This window comes from Scyliorhinus torazame, chromosome 2, assembly GCF_047496885.1.
Source record: "Scyliorhinus torazame isolate Kashiwa2021f chromosome 2, sScyTor2.1, whole genome shotgun sequence".
NCBI lineage: Eukaryota > Metazoa > Chordata > Chondrichthyes > Carcharhiniformes > Scyliorhinidae > Scyliorhinus > Scyliorhinus torazame.
The window spans coordinates 125957497-125982153 of NC_092708.1; the positions used below are offsets into that span (position 1 = coordinate 125957497).

The window sequence follows — 24657 nt, forward strand, 5'->3', positions numbered from 1 at the left end:
TATGAAACGTATGCTGGGTCGGATTCCGGACCTGGAGGTAGGAAGCTTGATGATGGGGGGGATTTCAACACGGTGCTGGACCCAGAATTGGATCGCTCTAGGTCCAGGACGGGTAAGAGGCCGGCAGTGGCCAAGGTGCTTAGGGGGTTTATGGACCAGATGGGGGGGAGTGGATCCATGGAGGTTTGTCAGGCCCCTGGCCAGGGAATTTTCATTCTTTTCCCACGTCCATAGAGCCTACTCCCGGATAGATTTTGAGTAGGGCGCTAATCCCGAAAGTGGAGGGAACGGAGTATTCGGCCATAGCCATCTCGGATCACGCCCCGCACTGGGTGGAGCTTGAGTTAGGAGAGGTGAGGGACCAGCGCCCGCTGTGGCGCCTAGATGTGGGATTATTGACGGATGAGGAGGTGTGCGGGGGTGCATTGAAAGATATTTGGAGGCCAATGACAACGGGGAGGTGCAGTTGGGGGACTAGTCTGGGAGGCGCTGAAGGCGGTGGTCAGGGGAGAGTTAATCTCCATCAGGGCCTACAGGGAGAAGAGAGAGGGCAGGGAGAAGTTGGTGGGGGAGATCTTAAGGGTGGACAGGAGATATGTAGAGGCCCCCGAGGAGGGACTACTCGGGGAGTGGCGGAACCTCCAGACAGAGTTTGACCTGTTGACCACAGGGAAAGCAGAGGCACAGTGGAGGAAAGCGCAGGGGGCGACGTATGAGTATGGGGAGAAGGCGAGTCGGATGCTGGCACACTAGCTTCGTAAGAGGGAGGCAGCGAGGGAGATAGGGGAAGTTAAGGATAGCGGGGGGAATACGGTGCGGAGTGCGGTGAGAATAAACTAAGTATTTAGGGACTTCTATGGGGATCTGTACAGATCTGAGCCCCCAGCGGGGGAAGAGGGGATGCGACGATTTTTGGATCAGCTGAGGTTCCCGAGGGTGGAGGAGCAGGAGGTGGCTGGTTTAGGGGCGCCAACTGGGCTGGAGGAGCTGGTTAAAGGATTGGGGAGCATGCAGGCGGGGAAGGCCCCGGGGCCAGATGGGTTCCCGATCGAGTTTTACAGGAAATACGTGGACCTGATAGGCCCGTTGCTAGTGAGAACTAATGTCCGGGGCGCTGATCTCTCTGATCCTGAAGCGGGACAAGGACCCACTGCAGTGTGGGTCGTATAGACCGATCTCTCTCCTCAATGTGGATGTTAAGTTGCTGGCAAAAGTGCTGGCTACGAGAATTGAGGACTGTGTCCCGAGGGTGATTCACCAGGACCAGATGGGATTTGTAAAGGGCAGGCAGCTAAACACTAATGTGCGGAGGCTCCTCAATGTGATTGTGATGCCCTTGGTGGAGGGAGAAGCGGAGGTAGTGGCAGCTATGGATGCGGAGAAGGCCTTCGACCGGGTGGAGTGGGAGTCTATTATTGGGCTGCCAATGTGGCGATGATCCGTAAGTGGGAAATGGAGGGAGAGGGGGCGGCGTGGAAGAGGTAGGAGATGGCGTCCTGTGTGGGCACGAGCCTGAGGGCGCTGGCGACATCACCGCTGCCGCTCTCGCCGACAAGGTACACCACGAGTCCGGTGGTGGCGGCGACGTTGAAGATCTGGGGGCAGTGGAGACGACACAGGGGCGAGGTGGGAGCCTCGGTTTGGTGCCCGATTCGGGAGAACCATCGGTTCGTCCCGGGAAGGATGGATGGGGGGTTTCGGAGCTGGCATCTGGCAGGGATTAGAAGAATGGGGGACCTGTTTATAGATGGGACGTTTGCGAGCCTAGGGGCGCTGGAGGAGAAGTTTGGGTTAACCCCCCGGAAATGCTTTCAGGTATATGCAAGTGAGGGCGTTTGTGAGGCGGCAGGTGATGGAATTCCCGCTGCTCCCAGCACAGGGGACTCAGGAAAGGGTGATTTTGGATGTATGGGTTGGAGAAGGCAGGGTTTTGGCAATCTACCAGGAGCTGAAAGAAGAGGAGGAGGCCTCGGTAGAGGAGTTAAAGGGCAAGTGGGAGGAGGAGCTTGGGGAGGAGATAGATGAGGGTCTGTGGGCTGATGCCCTGAGTAGGGTTAATTCTTCCTCCTCTTGCGCCAGGCTCAGCCTAATACAATTCAAGGTTACTCACAGAGCGCATATGACAGGGGCGAGGTTGAGTAGGTTCTTTGGGGTGGAGGATAGATGTGGGAGGTGCTCGGGAAGCCCGGCGAATCACGTTCACATGTTCTGGTCGTGCCCGGCACTGGGTGGGTTTTGGAGGGGTTTTGCGAGGACTATGTCCAAGGTGGTGAAAGTCCAGGTCAAGCCGAGTTGGGGGTTGGCACTATTTGGGGTAATGGACGAGCCGGGAGTGCAGGAGGCGAAAGAGGCCGGTATCCTGGCCTTTGCGTCCCTGGCACTCCGGCAGAGGATCTTGCTATTATGGAAGGACGCGAAGCCCCCCAGTGTGGAAGCCTGGATAAATGACATGGCAGGGTTCATTAAGCTGGAGAGGATAAAGTTTGCCTTATGAGGGTCTGTGCAGGGGTCCTTCAGGTGGTGGCAACCGTTCCTAGACTATCTCGCAGAGCGTTAGGAGGAGGTCAGCAGCAGCAGCTACCCAAGGGTGGGGGGCGGGGGGGGGGGGGAAGGGGCTCTCTTTTTTGGGGGGGGGAATTCGGGTGGGTGGGGGGGGGGGCTTCCCTATGGGTACCTTTGAATGTCATATGGGGGGGATACTGTATATGGGGAAACCCAATGTATAAGTTTTGTATAATTTTTGACTGATGTGTTTGTGTTTCTTTCTTTTTGTTATTGGGGGTGGGGGTTTGTTAAAAATTTTGTTGGAAAATTTGAATAAACATATTTTAAAAACAAAAAAAACGTCATTTATTCATTACTTCCCACTATGTTTTTCTTAAGTCCTTTTGCTACAGGGTGTTTCAACAGAGTAATGGATTTCTGGGCTCTTAGCCAAGCTTCATTATGCATTCTTGGTTGTGAGACCAGGCATTCATTAGAGTACTAAAACACTTGAACTGCAGGGAAAATATTACTTGATTGTCAGCTCTAGCTCTCTGATCTCTGCTATCAATCGCACAACATTTATTTACACAAGGTTAAGGGATTTCAAGTGCTTGTTGTTTCTGCTATTGATACTGTGAAGTGTCTGGATGACTGACACTTTCATTGACCTAATAATAAAAGGACTTTTTTTAACATGTGAAAAGGAAAGAATGAATGACTTTTTGTTACACATCGTATTGTAACTATAGAGCCTAGGTTCTTTACAGTGTATAGTGGGTGAATGGGAATGTAAGTGCCATAGCTTGGCATAGAGGGCATGAGAGCCATGGGGGTGGGTGGGGGTTATTGCCTGACACGGGGGCATGAGAGGACATGGGGGTAGGTGGGGGATGTAGCCTGGCATGGGAGGGGAGGGTGCGTGGCATGAGGAGGGCCATGTGAACTTGCCTTTTTAAAGGTTTCCTCATGCAGCCCAAGGTTTGTGACACCTCTGAGGAGTCATGCACCACGGCTCTTTAAAAAGATGGTCCGACTCCATGAGAATTGAAGAGGAGTAGGATATACCTATCTCTGCAATGGAGTCAGCTGGGTCCTGAGTTCCAGATGTAGGCTTTTGACCCATACTAACCTGCACTCTTAAAGGCACTCATGAAAATCTGGAATCCTAGGAATGGATTCGGGAGCACCAGAGTCGAGACCAGCCCGCTAATTTTAAAAGGCTCCCAACTTATCCCCAACTCAGCAGAAATCCAGGCTTTATGTTCACTTTACAACTTACTCCCTCATCTATCCTTGCGTCATCAGCAAATTTAGCAACCAGACATTTGGTCATTTTATCCAAGCCATTGATATAGATTGTAAATAGTTTAAGCACCAGTATTGATCTCTGTGGCATTCCATTGCTTACATATTGTCAACCTGAAAATGACCCATTTAACCCTACTATATTTCCTGTTAGCTAACCAATCCTCGATCCATGTTCGTATGTTATTTCTGACACCATGAGATATTATTTTGCGTAGTTAACTTTGATGTGCCACTTTGTCCAATACCTTTTGGAATTACGAGTATTTCACATCTATAGGTTTCCCTTTATCTGCGTTGCTTATTACTTCCTTGAAGAACTCTAATAAATTAATCAAATACTACTTCCCTTTCACAAAGCGGTTGTAAAGGGATACAGACAGTTTAGGTGATTGGACAATAATGTGGCAGATGGATTATAATTTGGAGAGTGTGAGGTTAGTCACTTTAATTGTAAGAATGGAAAAACAAAATATTTTTAAATAGGCCTGTAATTTGTTGATGTTCAGAGGAACTTGGGTGTGCTCATACAAGAATCATAGAAAGTTAGCATGCAGATACAGCAAGCATCTGTGAAGGCCAATGGTATGTTGACCTTCATTGCAAGGGGATTGGAGAACAAGAATGAAGAAGTCCTGCTGCAATTGTACAGGGCTTTGGCGAGATAGTATCTGGAATACTGTGTGCAATTTTGGTCTCCATATTTAAGGAAGGATATACTTGCCATTGAAGGCAGTATGACCAAGGTTCACTGACGGGAGGCTGAGTAAATTGGAGTTTAGAAGAAAGAGAGGTGATCTCCGTGAAATGCTGAAGAGGTTGACTGGGAAGAGATTGGGAGGTTGTTTCCTCTCGTTGGGACGGGAATTTAGGACTGAGATGAAAAGAAGTCTCTTTACTTTAAGGGTTGTGAAGCCTTGAAATTCTCCATGACTGAGGGTTGTGGATGCTCCATCATAAACATATTTAAGGCTGAGATAGGCAGATTTTTGGTTACAGGAAGTTGAAGCCATTGTACTGAGTGGTGGAGCAGGCTTGACAGGCCCGTATGGTTTACTCCTCCTATTTCTTATGTTCACTAACTGTGAAAAGAAGAAAAAAAAAATAACAGCTCATTATGAATCACCCCTTCTTCTAAACATAATTTTACAAAATATAAGAAAACATAACCAATTGGACGGTACTGTTGACTGAATTATTTGTCATGATTCACAATGACCCATAGGGGTCTCTGACACATCACAGAATGGCCTTTTGTCCATTTATGATCAGTAATTGAAACCCTAATTTTTCTTATCACTCTTAAGGATAGGTATCTCATTGGTTATAAGTGGCAAATAAGTTTTCCTCCCTGCTTTGCATTCTTCAACCCAGAGGAAAGCTTAGCCTTATTTATTGTAAGTTTATCCACGGAAATGGTGATATCCCACATGCCCAGAGTCCCTGCTGTCCAAATATACTGCATGACTGTGTACCAAGTTAGCTCTAGAGGCTTCTGAATTTTAATGATGTTGGAGTTATTGTGTGTCCTTCAGCTTGTTAAACTGACATGGCCACTCTATAAATCATAATACCTGTGTATCATAAAATCAATACAAAAATGCCAACTCAGCGTAAACCCTCAAGTATTTTTTTTCTCTTGCAAGAATGTAACAGTTTAAACTTCAGATGATAACAGACTAGATGGTTGCATAAGAGAAGAATATATTTTAATTTACATTGAGGTCGGAACATAAATATCCCAGGCAAACATGAAGAAAAGAGATTACAGTAGTTTACATTTTGGTGTTTACTTTTGAGGTCCTGTTATCTGTACTACAACTCGAGTTTAAACTTCTTTATTATTGTCCGCGAGCAAAAAAGAGGGAAGCTTAAATAGTCAATAAATGCTAATCCAGTTAGAACTCTTGCACACAGCTTGTGGGTATTTTGGAACTTGTTTTGTTTCATCTTGCCTTGAAAGTGGTGATCCCCAGAGTCCACGAGTAAAGCTCGAGGCCTCCCACAGACTTGTAATAAGATCTTTCAAGTTTAACCTCTATTTGTAGATGCAGTAAATACCTTAATATTAAAAGTAACCAGTAGGCTGTCGAAATTGTGGCCTGGTCTTCACTATCCGTAATCATACACCCGTTTTCCTTTATCTTATTGACTTTCCTGAACCTGTTCAGGTTTCTGACTGACGCTGCCCGCCGTGAACGTGAGCAGATGAGAAAAAGACATCAGGCTAAGTTAACGCCAGTCCTTTCCAGTCCTGTGGGAAGAGGGGGCACACCTGCATCACCTCATCCTGGCAATGGGAGTTCAGCGTTTCCAGGGACGCCGCCAGTTACACCATCCTCTTCTGCCTGCAGTGGAACACCAACAGGTTGGTACTTTTTTAAAGAAAAACTACATTTTTGCCTTATGGCCGCCAGGTTTGGGTAATTTTGTCAATGATAAATCTACTTTGCCCTTTAAACATAGAATCATAGAATCTCTGCAGTACAGAAGGAGGTCATTCGGCCCATCAAGATTGTAATCAACCCTTGGAAAGAGTACCCTGCCTAGGCCCACGCTCCGACCCTATCCCTGCAACCTAGTAACCCCACCTAACCTTTTGGACAGTAAGGAACAATTTAGCGTGGACAATCCACCTAACCTGCACATCTTTTGATTGTGGAGGAAACCAGAGCAGCTGGAGGAAACCCACGCAGACACGGGGAGAAAGTGCACACTCCACACAGACAGTCACTCGAATCCGGAATTGAACCTGGGTCCCTGGCGCTGTGAGGCAGCAGTGCTAACCACTGTGCCGCCATGCCCATATGCATTTTAAATTGATATTAACATAGAAAATAGAACATGGAATCCCTACAGTGCAGAAGGAGGCTTTTCAGCCCATTGAGTTGGCACCAACCCTCTGAAAGAGCACTCCACCAACTCTCTGAAAGAGCACCGTACCTGGACACAATTCCCCACCCTATTCCGTAACCCCACCTGGGACAATTTAGCATGGCCAATCCACCTAACCTGCACATCTGTGGACTGTGGGAGGAAACCAGAGCACCCGGCAGAACCCTCGCAGAAACGGGAAGAAATATTATACCGGATGTCTGTGTGTAAGTCAAACTGATTTACTGAGGGAAAAAATATTGAAAAATCAGCAAAACCTGTATACCATGCCAAACACATTTTTGATTTGCTAAATGCGAATGAGGTTGAATTCTACAAGAAAATTTGGTGTTAGGCCACTATAAATGATGGTAGGCTTATTTAGTTTGGCAAAGTAATTTTAACTAAATATCCTGTTTTGCTGATAATGGAATTGAATGAATGCTGGTGGAATTAAGGTGATTAGGTGATCCTTGATTTTAATATAATTTCATTGGAATGAGTGGTTTGGCCATGCTGCTCATCTGGTCAAGAATGCAAAAGGGAAACAACTATAAATTGCTTTTACAGCATTCTTTTAGCATAAATCTTCCAAGGAGTTTTATAGAGATGGGAAAATGGAGATTGGAGGGGACCAACGCTTTGGTGAAAGAGGTGGGTTTTAAGGAGTAACTTGAAAAGAGGCAGGGAGGTGAAGGAAATTCAAGAGAAGGTTTGGCTGCTAGTGGGGTGAAGGGGTGGAGGATAATGAAGCTGGAGGCAGGAATGAGTTTAGAGAGGGGGTGGGCATTTTAGAATTTGAGGAGGGAGGGGGTGGGCATTTTAGAACTGGAGGCGAGATGGGGGTGAGGAGGAGCAAAGCCATGGATGGCTATTAGGTCAAGGATTTGGGATTTGAGGCAATTGCGATTGGGCAGTGGTGAGCATAATGTATCTGGAAGGAAATATTGAAGCAGCTGAGCCCCAAAATAAATGATTATTGAATTAGGGTGCTGGTGGTAACACATTTAATAATGGCATTAGGGCTTAAAGGAGACAACTATATATATATAGGCTGGCCCCTGAACTTGTATTGGATCTATTATAAATCCAGGAAACAAAAGTTTTACCACAGCTGAGGTATGTTGGTTTGTGCATTTTCCACTGTATGCATGCATACTAAACATGGAATACGCTAAGAGTCCAGCAGCTAATACAGTGCTTATGTGTATGGCAGACATTCCTGTGGGATCTATGGAGTCATAACAACCTTTTCAGCTTTTACTTTCTATTGTATATTGTTTTTGGTGGGGGTGAGAAAAACACTTGATATCAGATGTCTGTTTTGCAGTATTCCAGTTTTTAAACTTCCAAGTCATAAACCTAAGGCAAAATCAAATACACATTTAGACTCTCCTCCTCCTCCTCCATAAAACAGCTTTCAATGAACGTGTAACTAGTTATTTGAAGAAAGTAATATAAACCTAAGGTATTCACCACTCAACTAAACGCAGTGTATTCAGATTCCCAGCATACTATGCAGGTCACATAGTGTCCTCTTTGATCACAACAGCTAAAATATGAAAGTAGCAGTTTAATAAATTGTTTTATATAATTTGATCATTTAAAGCAGACCATTTATTTAGCACAAGATTGTGCTTAAAGTGTTTTCCCGGGAGATACACTGTGTGGGGCAGATGGGAACCCTGGGGATGACCTGGTGGTGCTCTTTAGTAGTTTAATAAGGTTGTAATGTGATAGCTATACTGAAAACTGCAGCCACAGTTACTTGCACGCAAAGCTGTACACGAGGTACTGTAAGGTTTAACATGTTCTGAACAGTGTGATTTCAATGCAAAAAATGTCATTTCTAACAATATAACAAGTTAATGAATCAACAATTTTGCAAGATGTATTTTGGGTATACTGTGTTAGTTAAAAAATACAGCAGACCTTATTATTCAGTTAATATTGTGATATCTTTTGAATTTGTATTGATAGAAATCTTTTTTATACTCAACAATATTTAGATTTTGCCAGGCAAATTCAAGCAGAAAGATCAGACTCCCAGCTTCATGTACATTCATGGCATGCATCTTGTTGCACAGCTGTGCATCACATTAGAGAAGGCAAATTAACATTAAAATGTCTTCTGAAGTGGATGCTAATTGCAGACTGTTAATTACTGTCATTAGGTAGGCTGCTAAGAGGTGCAACAAAGCATCAGACTCATGATCTTGTTGTTTGAAAATGATCTCCATCTAATAAAAAACATGTCACTTTCAGAAATTGTAAATGCAAAATTTGCTGATGCAGTTGAAAATTTCACCATCAGTAGCCTTCTTGTGATGGATACATTCTTGACACTGTTTCAGTGTTTAGAGTCTGAAAATAATGAGTATCAGTGTTCTATCATCAGAATATGCAAAGCTGAAATAGCCCATGCTTCTTTTAGCTAAAAGGAATGTTGCAGACACTTTACACAGTTACGATACTGATACGATTTAGTTCCACATTTGGTTGGTGTTCAAAACAAGACTGCAGTAGACTTTCAATAGGACCTTAATCAGTGCACATAAACTTAGGTTGGAAATGGGCTGTTTGCACCAAGAATATTTATAGACTGCATTATGACATCATTGGCTGGGTTTCAATGCACCTTTCGGCATAAAATAAGGGTTTCAATTGTAGTTTTGTGCTTAAAGATGATGATTAAGGTTCTAAATTTTCAGGTAGTGAATCGTAAAGTGGAATCCTACACTGATTATCTCATTGTAGAATCTTAGAAAAGTTGATTGAGGTTTTCTAAGTGAAGGGGGAATGTGTACCCTTTTGTACCCCTAACCTTTTGCAAGAATATCTATTTTTGTGTTTAAAGAGAAAGCAGCTCTCTTTTCCATTTGCTCTTTTTTCACTTCCTCCTTTCCCGTGGTCATCATTGTAGCTTTCTCTTTTCTGTGTGCAGTGCTTGTTGAATGTTTATTCTTGCTTCAGTCGCTTGGTTAGTGTGCTGCTAGTTGAAATGATTCATGGCTCTGACAGATGTCTGGTACAGCTGGATGTGTCCTTGATCATCCCAAAAGTCTGGACAGCACTGTCATTCACCATTGCCCAAATTATCTTTGTATTGACTGTGGAACCCTCTGTGACAGAACTGTAATGGCTAATTACCCAGGATGCCTTTGGCAGTTCAAAACACCAAGTGTTTGCTGTGTGTATATTGAATGCTATATATTTATAGTGTTCGTAGGGGAGGGGAACCAAACATGAATCTTCGTTTAAAGGAATTCATCTAAAAATTGAGTTTTTAAAAAAATAAACCTTGACCATGCATTTACTTTCTTTCCTGAATCTTTAGGCAGTGAATTAGATGAAGAAGAAATTGAATGTGAAGATTCCGACAGTGATGAATCATGGACAACAGAAAGTGCTATTAGCTCTGAGACTATTCTAAGTTCAATGTGCTTGAATGGGGATGATGAGAAGCCATTTGCTTGCCCTGTACCTGGCTGTAAAAAGAGGTATAAGGTACGTATTGTGTCCAGCAAAAAAGCTGCCCTTGGAAATGCCAATAAAAATGCACTTAAAAGGTGACGCCTTTCTATTTAAACTGTTCCACAATGAATAATATTTAACCAAGATCAGAGATTTCATTTTTCACAAGTTTACAAATTAACAAGCTTTTTCTCAGTGTTGCTATGAATCATAAATGTGTATTAGAATGAGGTTTTTGGAGAGGGAATAGAGGGTACAAAATCCCATTCTGACTGTTAGTGAAGATGATGAGTTCCCTGGAGGCCAGACAAACCATAGTGGGAACAGCTTTTCACACAAAGAATACAGTAATTTGCTGCATCCTGTCCAGGTCCTGTTTGAATGTCAGTCCTGTCTTAATTACCAGTATAACAAAGCTATTCTATGTTATTCTGAAATCTTTCTGGCTCCATGTCTGATGCACGAGAGCCGTCCAGCTGAATTGCTCAAACATCATTATTGAAAGAGCAAGCAGACTCGGTAGATTAATAGTCTTTGGAATGCCTGGTACAATGGAGGGAACAACAAATAAAGGGTAATGGTTTAGACGGAAGCCTAAACCAGATCCTCTGTAGGGGATAATGCAAGGCAAATTTGCTGTTTTTGATGAGCTGCTATTGCGTGTCTGAGGCGGAAGTAGTGGTACGGAGCAAGGCTTAATGCAAAAATCTGCTAAATTAGTTAAGCTTGAATTTGACTGTGGAAACTAGAGCAGAAAATGCTGAATTGATAAATATGTAAATGTGTTGAGAATTGTTTACTTTTAAAATGTAATGTTTCAGAAGGGTAACTTTTCTAATTCCAATTCTGATTTATGTCTTGCCTAAATTTCTGATTTGACATTTAGTGAAGTATAACTCAATCTTAATTTATGACCACTTTATATCAGTATAAACATTTGAGGGAGATTCCATGTAACATGAAAATTATTTACAGGTATGATTTTAATGTTAATAACCTGCTCCTTGGACCACAGATTCACGGTTGTTTTTGCTTTGTTTAATGGATAATGTTGTCTGTCATTCAGGCAGTGATGATAAGTCTTACTGTCATTGTTGTACACTTCCTTCTGATTAGTGCTGCTAATATTCGCCTGAATTTTGGTTTTATAAACACAAGTAGGAAAGATTTCTGGCATTATGAAAAGGTCCCCAGGTACTTAATTTACTACACTAACTTTTATTACAAGAATGTCATGCACATATAAGATTGCTGTTAATCTGCATTTATTTCTATTGGTTTCAAAAACATGAATCAGTGTAACAGAAACTTGCATTTAATACAGAAAATTAATTTCCGCATTGAGCTTTTGTTTCAGGAAAAGTGAAATGCATTTTGTTCATTTTTAATCAAACGATTATGCTGACAACAGCTAAGTTATCTTAAGCTGAGACACAACTCTTTGAAAAAGTTTTAATTCTGACCTGCATAAAAGTTGTTAGTGTGCTTTAGGCTTCTAACTTTTTATTTTTCTTTACTCCCTTTCTTTGCTAAAGACATTGATTCCCTTGCTAAATATTGCGCTACATTGTCTGGAAAAGTTGTATTTCTATACATTTTATATATGTGTAATTTGAAATACAGGTAAATATCTGCCATGATATAACCATTTGGAATAGTGATATTTTGATATTATGCAGGGATGTGCAGCAGCGTCAAGTTATGAGTACCAGGTCTACAGCATCAGAACATTTAACTGTGAAGTGGACTTTGTAGAGATGAACAGTATCGACTTTAGCAAACACTGCTTATCAATTTAGGCAAAAAGGCAACTAAACTCCAATGGGCCAAAACACCTTTAGTGAGCTCTATTTGCACTTAATTCCAGATTGGTACAGTCTACTTATCTGCATTTCAGTCCAGTTGTGGCAAAGGAACAATTAACCTTTTGTGATCTGTTAACACATCAAAAAAACTTCATATCTGAAGTTCAAACTGTATCCATTATTATACATTTGGGCCCTTGATTTTAGTCTTCATTGTTTAATTTCATTTCTATGTATATGTTCTGACGAGAAAATTCAAGTCAATTTGGTCGCCGACTGCAAATTTCACTGGTTTCCTGTCCATTTTATAAATACCCACTTTTGTCGGAAGGAAATCAAAACCACTACAGTTTTTCATTAATTTGTTAATTGGAATACCTTTTTGACAGCAGAGAAACCTAATCCTTTCGTCTGGTTCCTGGACAATATAATTGTTAAGAGGTGCTTAGAATTCCAAGTATTTTATGGTAGTTGGAGGCAGAGCATAGCCCACCCACAACTACAGTTAGATCTATTAGAACCCTGTGTTGTAGAGTTGACAGGATTACTGCTTGTTAAATATATTAAACACAAAACATACCTGGGGAGGAAAAGGGCAAGCAAGAAGGAAATCTACCCGTGGAAAAAAAAAAGTGAAAATCAAAAGATAAAACCATTTAAACTGAAACAACATGTAAGGATCACATTTTGATGTAACTGCCTTTACTATAATGTAGACCTAACATTTTCCTGCAACTTTAAATCTCTTGCTGGCTTTGAGACTGATGGTGATTGATACAATGTGTAATGCAAGGAGTGATGAACTATATAAGCTTTTACAAGTTGATCTTAGTGGGAATGGGAGATCAAGAATTCCAAATGTTTGCCTTGAAACTTTGATAGTACAGGTGAACAGTGACGTGGACTGTTTCTGACAGGTTATGAAAATAATATTTAAAATGCATTCATTAGCTCTTACATCAGCTAAATAATTTCCAGTCACCTTGCTTTTGTGAACTTTATCATGCTTTTTGAATTAGAAATTCTTTTAATTGAGTTGATCAGTTACAACGTTTTGGATTTAATCAATCTTTTATTGGTACTAAAATCATAAAAGAGTATTACAAGTAATAGAAATTCTTCTGTTCCTATTTTAATATATTTAAGTTTTACTTGGAGAGATGACTCAAATGATATAACCTAGTTAATTTGACACAAACTCTGCTAGTGAGAACTAAAGCAACTGACATTTATATTTGGCGTAAGAGGTAGAGGTAGAATTTTTAACTTCTTACTGGTATTATAAGCTAATAATCTCTAAAGTAGTGCAACAACAGTTCATTACCTACTAATATTGGACTTATTTTACACTGAAAAGCACAAAATTGGAAATGTAAGCCAAACCTTGTTTAAAAAAAATTGATAATTATGCTAATTCTGTTAATATATACTTATTGTAATAACTGAACAGATTTTCAAGATGATTCTAACCATTCTGTATTACTGTTAGAATGTTAATGGAATCAAGTACCATGCCAAGAATGGCCATCGTACTCAAACCCGTGTCCGGAAGCCTTTCAAGTGTCGCTGTGGGAAAAGCTACAAGACCGCTCATGGGCTTCGTCATCACACCATTACCTTTCATCCACCAGTGTCAGTTGATATGCTTAGAAAGATGCAGTTGTGAGGCATTATACCCTTCTCCTGACTGATCTGCTAATTGCAGACTCTGTGTTCTAACAGGAGTGAGTAAAGAAAATTATTTTTTTCTCAAGATTCACTGGTACAGGTCTTGGGAGAAAATATTCCTATTTGTTTATTTTTAAGTGAATTGTTTCTGTATGAAATAAACATTTTAGTTGGAAAATTGTGTTCCCATAATGGCATCAAATGCTGCTAAGAAATTAGTCACAGTATTTTAAATATTAACTTTGAATTCCAGGGAAAGTACCTTAAATGATTTCAGTGCTTCTAAAAGCATTTTTTCTTTATTATTCAACATTACTCAATTTGAGGTCATAACTTAAAATTGACTATACAATAGTTTTATTTTTTTATTGTATCTCAAAACTTTTTGAAAATCTCATCAGCTATATACTGCAGTGCTGCTACTCTGTGTTACAAAAAGGTCCATATAAAGGCAAGCTGCATTTGCTTTATAGATTGTAGATTGGCAGCCTATTTTGATGGGGGGGGGGCTAGTGGGGAAAGTACCCTAACTGACTTGTTTGTCTCATACCACTAGATTGAGTGCCGTGCTATGTTGATTATCCAGTTTTTTGCGGGAGAATGGGTTGTTGAAGTAATCCTCTCCTTGCAGTAGAAATGGGCAATAAATGGTGGCCTAGCCAACAATACCCGTATCCTGAGAAATAATTAATATATAAAAAATATCATGTGTGGCAATGATAGGTGGTATAAAGTCATTCCAGACTCCTGTTCCCTAAATTTGAAGAAAAATAATTCAAAAAGTCTCAATGAACAGTCTAAATTTGGAACATAGTTAGATTGGTTATGACATTAAATAAATCTATAATTGGTAATTAGATTTATTTGATTTGGTAATCTGGCACAGGACATCATTGTTAGTGACGTCTGTCATGAAATTAGAGAAGGAATGACCACACTAGTTATATAGTTAATAAAGATGTGTAAACCTGAATGTAGTAATCATTGTTCACAGCTTAGAAAATACTTAATTTCTTGAGACATATGTGGTCTTTAGGTTTCTAGTGTTTAATTAAAGAATTATGTGCACCATATGCCTCTACATAAGGCTAGCCTGTTTACAGCTAAATAATGTACAGTTGCATTTTAAAAAAATCTGTAGTCAGCAAGTTGAGCCTTGGTAATTTGGTTAGTTTTTTTGGATGCCTGCCAAAGATATAATACTGGCCCAGTTCTGTTTTTACAATACAGTGTTACAGTACTGTGCACTTTAGGAGGTTTAAAGACTCCATTTCCATGGATTAGAAAATGGAAACATGCTCTGTCTTATTTTACAGAATTAATTATGACCCAGGCAAGAAAAGGTGTACAACTCCTGCTCCTCTCCCCTCTTTGGGGCCAAAACCCCAACCAGTGACTCTTTAGATTGCCCTAACCATGCTATAGCTGTCTTTATTATAATTCCGGAATAGTTCTAAGGTTCTACAAGCTATGATACTTCACGATAATGCCTACATTTTGGCCATGTTGGAGATCTTGTGGAGGCCATTAAGAAGAATCAAAAATACAACTTCATGTTCTGAAACATATGGTGCTACTGCTGACTGATAAGTATTTTGTTTGTACTAAATACTGTAACTACTATCGAATGAGAAAACTGACCTGAATATATGAGCCCTATTTACTGTTTCCCCCCCCCCCCCCCCCCCCCCCCGCTTTCACATTTTTACAAATGAGAAGAGGTGAACAGTCTGCAGTGCGTACTTTTATGACTTTGTTAGTTAGCAGGGACTCGAGGTATCTTCTGGCTATCTTCTTTCCACCTCTGCTGTCAGTGGAATCCACCTTTCCTGCAAAGTGAATTAAAACAGCTCTGCTGACATTTGGCAAAACTCACCCATAGAGGGTAGCAGAGGTCAAAAGACAGCCAAAGCTGGGGTTTGAAACTGCCTTCTGAATGGGTGTTCAGCTTTCTACACCTACTGTTACCTGAACTAGAAAACCTTCTAATTCTCTACCTTTCTTAAATAAACTAAGACCAATATAAGTGCAAAGTATCAATAGGCTCAGTGCAGTGCATCCCATGGTTGCCACTTAATAAAGGCACCCACCAATTTGTCATTTTTAATCAAATATGTTTTAAAAATTGAAGCCTCATAGCATTAATGTATATATTAGAAAATGAAATCACTATTGTATAGTAGCAGAAACACGGACTTAGAATATTCTAATTCCTTGTCAGTTACCGGGTTGAGAAGTTCATATTACAAATAACTTGATTCGGATCTGAGATGTTAATAATCCCTGCTAAGATGAATCTTTTCCATCTCGGAAAAATGCTGTTCTTTAATAAAGGCTGGGCAGAAACTGGGGAGAGATGCAGTCAGGTGAAATATTATAGTTGAACCTTATTAATTCAGTTAAATTTTAAAAATGTACATATTTTTGACATTTACATTTCATACATGTACATTTTTAAATAATTCAGCCCTTTGAAAAATCTCAACTTTAATTCTGATCCCAGAATACAACTGCGATCCTCTAAGGGATAAGATGCGTGGAAGTGGCCTGAATTGTAAAATATGCATATTAGGTATTGAGCAACAGATGGCTGAAAGCTACTGAAAAAACAGGTTTTGTAATGTACCTTGGATTTGCCCCCACACAAAAAATAGAGGCATAATTGTGGAGCAATGCATAGAAACCATTGCTTTTATTTCATTTCTGAAAATATTGAATCAAATTTTTGTTTGAGCTTGTGCCTATTTCTATTGATTAATTTACCCTTGAGGGGGTGCGGGTGTTGATGAGGGGATGGGTTGGATCACGAGTCTTGAGAAAGTAGATTTTTTAAAAAATGAAATTGAATGAGATTTATCCCAACATTTAAAGAATGGATTTTTGATGGTTGCATCTCCAGTTACTAATGCCAGTATCTGGAATGATGGCAGCATAACTTCTCTGGAAAAATAGATAGTTGCTTTTTGGAGCTTGGGACAAATGTTCGTTCTTCATGGATTTTAGAAGGGTAATCAATTTCCAGCCACAAAACAGATTCTCAGTAATTAACAGTTGACATAGTACAGTAAATACAGAAGACAACCTTGGTTTACGCAATGAAAATAAAAAGTGCTGGGAGCACTTCAATCAGCCAGCATTTGGCAGCAGGGAAACAGGGTTATCGTTTCAGGCCGATGACCTTTTTTCAAACCATATATTTATAGAGCTAACATAGTCTGTTATTTTTAGAAAAAAGCATTTAAATAATTATGTTCAGTACAAAAATTGGCACACTGTATTTAAAGGTGTCCAACAGTTAGTTCATGACCCTTAACTATTTGAATGTTTTTTGCAGTTTTCAAAATATTGTTAATTCAATCGGATGTTCCCGCAAAAATTGAAAGATATAAAGAAACACTGAATATTTATTTGCAGAGTTTTAAGGAAGCAAGTTAAAGGTAGTGTAGTGTGGTGGCTATTGCTACAATAGTAAGTTTGAGGCCTGAACTAATAATAGAATGGGAGTTCAAATCTCTCCTCGGCAGTTTGAACATTTCAATTTGATTTAAACTTAAATCTGGAAATTCAATACAGGTATTAGTAAAAACAATGAAGCTGTCTAAGACAGCTGGTTCACTCATGCTCTTTTAAGGAAGAAGACCTGTTGTACTTGCCTATCTGGCCTATACGTGACTTCAGTCCCACCTCAACATGGTTAAATTTTAATGAACTCTGAAATGGACTAGCAAGCTGCTAAGTTGTGCCAATAGAAAGGATGACTAGAACTCCTTAGCTATGAACATTATGGATCACCTTCATTGTAGATTTCAATGATTCGAGAAGACAGTCCATCGTCGTCTCAGGACGACTAGTGATGGGTAATAAATTCCAGCTGTACCAGTAATACTCACATTCCAAGAATGAATTATTAAAAAAATGCTCCTGGCATATTCTAGAGTGATTTAAAGAGCTCTTATATTTGAGAAAAAATCTTTATGGCTGCTATTATTTATTCATTTCTATAATAATTTAAAGTGGTTTCCAGGCTTCACTGTAGTGTAATGTACCTAGTACAAAAGCAGTCCATAACCAAATTACAGATGTGCGAAATAATGTTCAGTTGCTGACTAAATTTCACAATTTTTGCTAGGTTATTAGCTACTAATTCCTGCAATGATTCTCCTTCCTTCACTAGACCCATCCATTTGGAAAGATTAATGAACAATCTGAATTTAGTGTTAAATGCATAAAGCTCAATTTTTTTAGTTTTGGTTTACTTAATGTGATCAACTACCTAAATGTACACAACTGTCTTCCTCCATTTTCTATATTACACCAACTTAAGTGTAGCAATGGGGGAGTAGGACAGAACAGCCTTTAGAGCTGGAGTTGAGTTTCCATGGGTATTCTTCTGATCGCCATTTTAATTTTGTTTGAAGTGCCACAGAAAGGCAATCCAGCTACAGTGAACGATCACGAGAACTTCTTTAGAAATTCACCTCTATTATAGTACTGGGATTCACCTTTCGGTTTCTCATCAAGATGCTGAACTTAATTTTGCAGTGTTAATTGACAGCCAAAGACACCAGGCAAGAACAATAGTTAATCCCACCCAAATCTGTAGCGCCTAGAGTATGTTTACTGCTGCAGCACCTGTCATGACGCAGTTGGCCGTGACATCCTTCTGAGGCAGGAATAGATTACACGCATGCTTGACTGCACTGAGATATGATAAAAGACTAGAGCATGCCAAGATGACATACTCTGATTCTACACCAAATACCTCAAGAAAGTGAATAGCAGATGGGGAGGTGAATTTGCAAATCTTGTGCTAACATGGGGAACTCAATTCAATGGTTAAAAGGCTAGAATACTATCCTGGATTACATTTGTAACCTCTGGTTTATAGACCAATGGCAAAGGAGTCGTCGTCCCCCCCCCCCCCCCCCCCGGCCCAGAAGGCATTGCTTGTTGTCAAATATTGAGTTAAAATCAAAGGGAAACCTTGTCACACACAACACCTTCCTTTTGACATTAAGATGGAAACCACTACATGTGTTCCTGTAGCAATGGATATTTAATGTTAAGAGATCCAACTTCAACAAATTTTAATCAAGTTTTTAGACACTGGAATCATTTGAAAAAGGATTATCGTGGCAACTTTTATTTTCTACATAATGCTAAATGGGTATTTGTAACAATACTGTTCCTCCAATACTGTAAAAGAAATGTATTAGTTCACGATGACCCTTTACTGCCCGGACCAGTACCATTTTGATTGCTTGATAATGTACATTTTAATTTTTTGTAGTTTCAAATTTTTCTCATTAGTGTGCAGATTATTTGCTAGTGTAGTACACTTTTTGGGGGTTAACTCTAGACTGGTGATCTAATTTAATTTATGTACGAGTTGTAAAAAATCCTATGTGAAATTTGATTGCAAGTTTGAATCCACTTTCTAGTTGGTGTGGGTCCACAGCATAAAACTGCCAGTTTAGTGCCAATTTGTGCCAAATTGTGACCGACCTCACTCGGAAGCTATAAAGGTGGTTGGCATCAAAGTGGTGCAGTACTGAAGTTGGACAGAACAGAAAGGTCCTCGTTCTGCATCTGATCCATGTTGTACTTGACCGGATGATTGATGCTGACACTGAGTGCCAAAAGTGTAAATATTATCCATGAGCAAAAATGAATTCAATATACTGATCAGAATGCTACTTTTTTTCTTTCATACTTTTGAAGATTGTACTCTTTTTAGTCAAGTTTCAGAATCGTTTATATGAAACGGTTGTATGTAAACATTCTCATTCTATTAATAGAGATGGTGTAGTAGCCTAAGTGTTTTGCATTAATTGGTTCCAACCTGAATATTGCAAGTTTAAATTTAAAGATTGCCTATGCCTTTAACTTTGAATGCTGATTTTATGTGCGTATTTTTCAGTTTTCTTGAGACTCTCTGTTCAAGGTATATTTTCCTTCTCTTAATTCCCCCAGAGCATGAGGCACTGAAAAAATATTTTTTCAGTGTTGATTACCACAATTACCAAAGTTCAGATTAAGTTGACAATTCCTGATATATAGGCATTTGTGAGACAAATTCGCATTATGCAATTGTTAAAAAGCCTTTTAGTTTTTAGTTTTTAAAAAATCAATGTAAATAGTGAGTATTAATGGCATAGTGAGTAGTTGTCTGAGCTCCGTGGTATTGGACAGCTGTTTTAACAAAAACAGAGAATCCCTCAGGCTTGCATAGTCCACACATAATGTTTTCCAATGTGGTCGGTACTCATTGTTAACGATTTTTTGAATTAGAAGTAAACTAAAGAGCATTGAATTTTGACTCAATAATGGCAGTTCTGCAAGTTTCTTGTAAAATAAATGCTGCATTTCATTAAATGCAGATCGTCCTTACTTTCAAAGTGCAGTTCTGAAATTCTTTTAAATGTGCATATTTATTACAGGATAATACCTCTTTTCTCTGACTGAATTTTAGGAAAGTACCCTATTACGTTACCAGCTGTTATAGAAACATATGTTAACTCTGCATCAATAACTAGTATTTACACTTTTTACGAGTGCAAATATTGAAAAATGGGCAGTTGTGGTGCACTTAGATTGTGTCTTGAAATAAATGAAACAAGTTTATTTGGTTTCTGCAAAAATGGAAATATTGCTAAAGATCATTTCTGCTTGGTTTGGCTTTTACAAATTGGCATTCAGAAGTGATTTATTTTGTAGCTTTTTTTAAAGAATGACCAAATTCATTCAGTGCATAGTGTCAATCTGTAGATAACCTGCATGCCAACATGGCATGACCTGCACAGATTTAATTAATTGGTGCAATAATGTTGTTTAACATTATAAAATCTGACACTAACTGCAGAAAATTCAAAAAGTAAGCAGAAAATCATTGTCAGCATATGGTGACCTAAAAATTCTATGGCATCAAGTTCTTAAAAGCTGAGAAGAGGTTCCTTCCAGCAAAACTGATTTTTCTTCAGCCGCTCTTGAAAATATGCCTTAAGCGGGGAGTTTATTTTGTGCATGATGTTTTGAAATAGTATTTGAATTTAAAGAAATCAGCTGGCATTCATATCCTGGTAATGCAGCTCTTGATGCAACAACTGGATAGTAATGTATTGAGGCTTTCTCTCTCACCCTCAACCCCACTTTATTTCTTCTACATATTGAGTTCATGGATGTCTATACAAACGCTAAATTTATGTAGGGTATCTTCTATAAACAAATGGAGGAAACGTCCACATTCAACTCATTAGTTGACACCGACTTGGGAAAAAGCTTCCTCCTTGTGCTCCATCCTACTGGGATGGAGGAATGGAACTTGAGAAAATAACTTCCAATATGCGGGTAGAGATTTAAATTAACCAGGTGCAGTTGTTGTATTTGTAATCCTAGAATCCCTCCAGTGCGGAAGAAGGCCATTTGGCCCATCGAGTCTGCACTGACCCTCCAAAAGAACACCCCACATGGGCCCATGACCCCACCCTACCCCCGTAGCCCCACCTAACCTTTTGGATACTTGAGGGGCAATTTAGCATGGCCAATCCACCTAAGCTGCACATCTTTAGGCTGTGGGAGAAAACCAGAGCACCCGGAGGAAACCATCGCAGACACGGGGAGGAAGTGCAAACACCATACAGTTACCTGAGGTCAGAATTGAACCCGGGTCCCTGGAGCTGTGAGGCTGCACAGCGCTAACCACTGTGCCACTGTATATGTCATCAATTTGTCACCAATATAGAAGCCAATCAATTAAATTCCTGTATGAAGTTATGGATACTTAATTTTCAGAAGTATGACTTGGCAACATTGAGTTGGTATCCTTTGTAAAGGTGTATAGAAAGAATAGATTAAAGGGTTAAGTTAGAAAGAAATTGCAGTTATTTATATAGTGTTTTTCATAAACCCCTAAACAATGTTGCAGCCAATGAAAGAGTTTTTAAACCATAGTCAATATTGTAATATTGGCAAGATCCCATGAATAGCAATGAAATGTTGGCCAGGTATTTGGGTTTTTGTCCAGTATTGTTGGCTGAGGATTAGAACCATAGAATTCCTACAGTACAGAAGGAGGCCATTTGGCCCATGGAGTCTGCACCGACCCTCTGAAAGATCACTCTACCTAAGCCCCCACTCTTTCCTCTCAACCCCATAACCCTACCTAACCTGCACATCTCTGGACCATGGGAGGAAACAGGAGCACCCGGAGGAAACTCATGCAGACACGGGGAGAAAGTGCAAACTCCACACAGCCACCCAAGGCCAGAATTGAACCCGGGTCTCTGGCACTGTGAGGCAGCAGTGCTAACGACTGTGCACCCGTGCCAGTTAAATGGCCACTTTATGTTCACCCAAGAGGATAGATTAGATTAACGTGTCGTCCAAAAAAGACATTTCTGATAATGCTGCACTCCGTCAGGACCATACTGAGGTGGCAGCCTGGATTATGCACACGAGTCTGGAGTGAGATTTGAATACACAACTTTCTGACTCTAGTGAGAGTGCTATATTAACCAAGGCTGTTGGCTAATTTGTAATGTAGTACAAATTTTCCTTTGGAATCGTTTTGAAGAGTTATAGTGGCAATATGTTGGAAAAGAAACGTGGCCTCTGACTAGGTAGTGCAGGGGGCCCATATCTGCAGCAAAAGCTGTGAGCTTCCCAACGGGTCAGTTTTTCTGGCGTGTAAGGCCACAGTTTTTACGACGGCGTGGGGACATAGTCCCAAAAACGGAGAATCCAACCCCATATTTATGCTGCATGTTTCATATCTTCAATACCTCAAACACTTTACAGCCATTGAATTACTTCTGAAATGTGGACACCCTTGTAGGCAAACAACATGCCAATTTTTGCACACACATCTCTCAAACACTGATGAATTTAATTAAATGATTAGTTAATTTGCTTTTGATGGTATTAGTTGAGAAATAATTGTTATTTAGAATACCAGGAAAGCAACCTTATATCTTGCTACTTTTGAGATGATTGTACTTTGAGAAGAGTGTGTGTTTTTACTGTATCTTTTGTGAGCATTTTTTTTCTATTGTTATTGGTTGACTCTAAAAAAGCTGAATACATGTTTTGATGTTGTGTTGAAATCTCTACACTCACATTAATGGATAATTTGTGTCAGTAATCATGCCATTTTAAGATGAATTTTCACGTAGAAGCATTTCTATATTATTTAAAGGTAATACAAGTGAGTATTAGACTATAAGTGAGATGGTGCAGTGGTTAGCACTGCTGCTCCACAGCGCCAGGGACCTGGGTTCAATTCTGCCCTTGGGTGACTGTGTGGAGTTTGCACTTTCTCCCAGTGTCTGCGTGGATTTCCTCCAGGTGCTCCGGTTTCCTCCCATGGTCCAAAGATGTGCAAGTTAGGTGGATTGGCCATGGTAAATTGCCCCTTAGTGTCCAAGTTAGGTAAGGTTGCGGGGATAGGTGAGGGGAGTGGACCTTGGTGTGCGCCCTTTCGTGGCGTCGGTGTTGACTAGATGGGCCGAATGGCCTCCTTCTGCACTGTAGGGATTCGAAGTGCTTGTTTTTTTATCTTTTACTGGAGTCAGCTTTACAGTAGTCAATTGTGCGAATCATTTTAGATTCCCGCATTTGACATTTTAGTTCCTTTTAAAGGTTTTTCAAAAGTTAACATTCATGCATTATACTACTGCAAGATTGTCTTCCAGTATTGCACACATTCCCTGTACGATATGTATATGAAATGCTTATTCTAGCATATAGATTTTTGTGTTTCTTCACTCCACAAGCTTATTACCAGAATATTAACTGCACTGAAAATGGGACAATGCAATGCCTATATAAATTGTGCTTTTAAACCTTAAACTCTGCATTTTTATATTTCTGTTTGTTTCCATTAGCCACTAAACTAGGCTGAATATTTGGTTCAGAGAATTTTAGTGGAAGAAACCTGTAGTTCAAATTTTCATTTTAGTCATACACAGTACTTTAAAATGTCAAAATATTGTACATGTCTACAATCAATCTAAATGTTGACATTTTATTATCGCTAGTTATTTCTGTTTACCTGTCAAATGAAGTGTTCAGTATTTTGATTCTAGACAAGGCAAGATACAGGCGAACGTCCTGCTAAATTTCTATTCCTGCATATTGACAATTCAAAATAATCAGGGAAGCATGCAGATATTTATATACCAGCGTTGGTGAGCTGTATTGCACCAAACAGTGTTTCACTGTAGTTAATTGCCCAGTATAGATCAGACTGAGTGAATTAACATTATGTTGCTGCTAAAATGAACTTTTGTTTGAATGCTGCTCTTATGCTGTCATGCAATTCCTTCATTGTAAATTGTTCAAACTTTTGGCAGCAACTTGTGGTCAAGCCTTATTACAGTGTTTGTCTGTATCAAGAACTTGCACCAAAACAGATTTATTTCCAAAAATAATTATGATTGCCAATGAAATGTCAATGTGTGGTCAAATGAGACCTATAAACATAAAGCCTTAAAGGATGCTTCTGTTTAAACATATTGTAAATGGTCTATGTAAAACATTTTTACATGTTTAATAAAATTCCTGTAAGTGATTTGTATGTGAATTTTTCATTTTGTTTTATTTCATTTCATTTTCCAATTTAAACTGGTTTTGAAACTTGCTTCCAAGGAGATGATTCTTTTACAAACTTGTTCCAATTCCCAATAACATGTTCTATTTGTGTTTTAACTTTGTAAAACTATTTATTGTTCATTAGAGCAAGTTAACCAGTCATCCCCTACTATACCTACTGTTTAGCATTTCTAAACACCCTATCTGCTGATCAGGTGATAATTTACTAGCAATGAAGAGTAAACAAAGGTAGACTCTAGTAATTATCTCGTTTGGTGATTGGCAGGAAGGCATTCAATAAATAATTATAAATTGCTTGTGGGTCCTTGTTTCTATAATGTGTTCAATATGAAAAGCTTTAAATTGCAAAATAATATTTTAACTAAAATGCACATTTTCCATCTTGTTGTCTTGTCAAAAACATGAATTGGACTAATGTGTCCTATATTTCCATTTT

General features: G+C 39.7%; 1 protein-coding gene across 1 annotated transcript in view; it reads left to right on the top strand.

The window, feature by feature from the left end:
- Positions 1–24186, top strand: part of LOC140391782 (juxtaposed with another zinc finger protein 1-like) — a 205676-nt gene extending 181490 nt beyond the window's left edge. Inside the window, exons 3-5 of the mRNA XM_072476649.1 lie at positions 5964–6160; positions 10004–10173; positions 13435–24186. Coding sequence (XP_072332750.1) covers positions 5964–6160; positions 10004–10173; positions 13435–13611 — 544 coding nt within the window. The 3' untranslated portion in view covers positions 13612–24186. The remainder of the gene's footprint in view (positions 1–5963; positions 6161–10003; positions 10174–13434) is intronic.
- Positions 24187–24657: the final 471 nt, after the last annotated feature.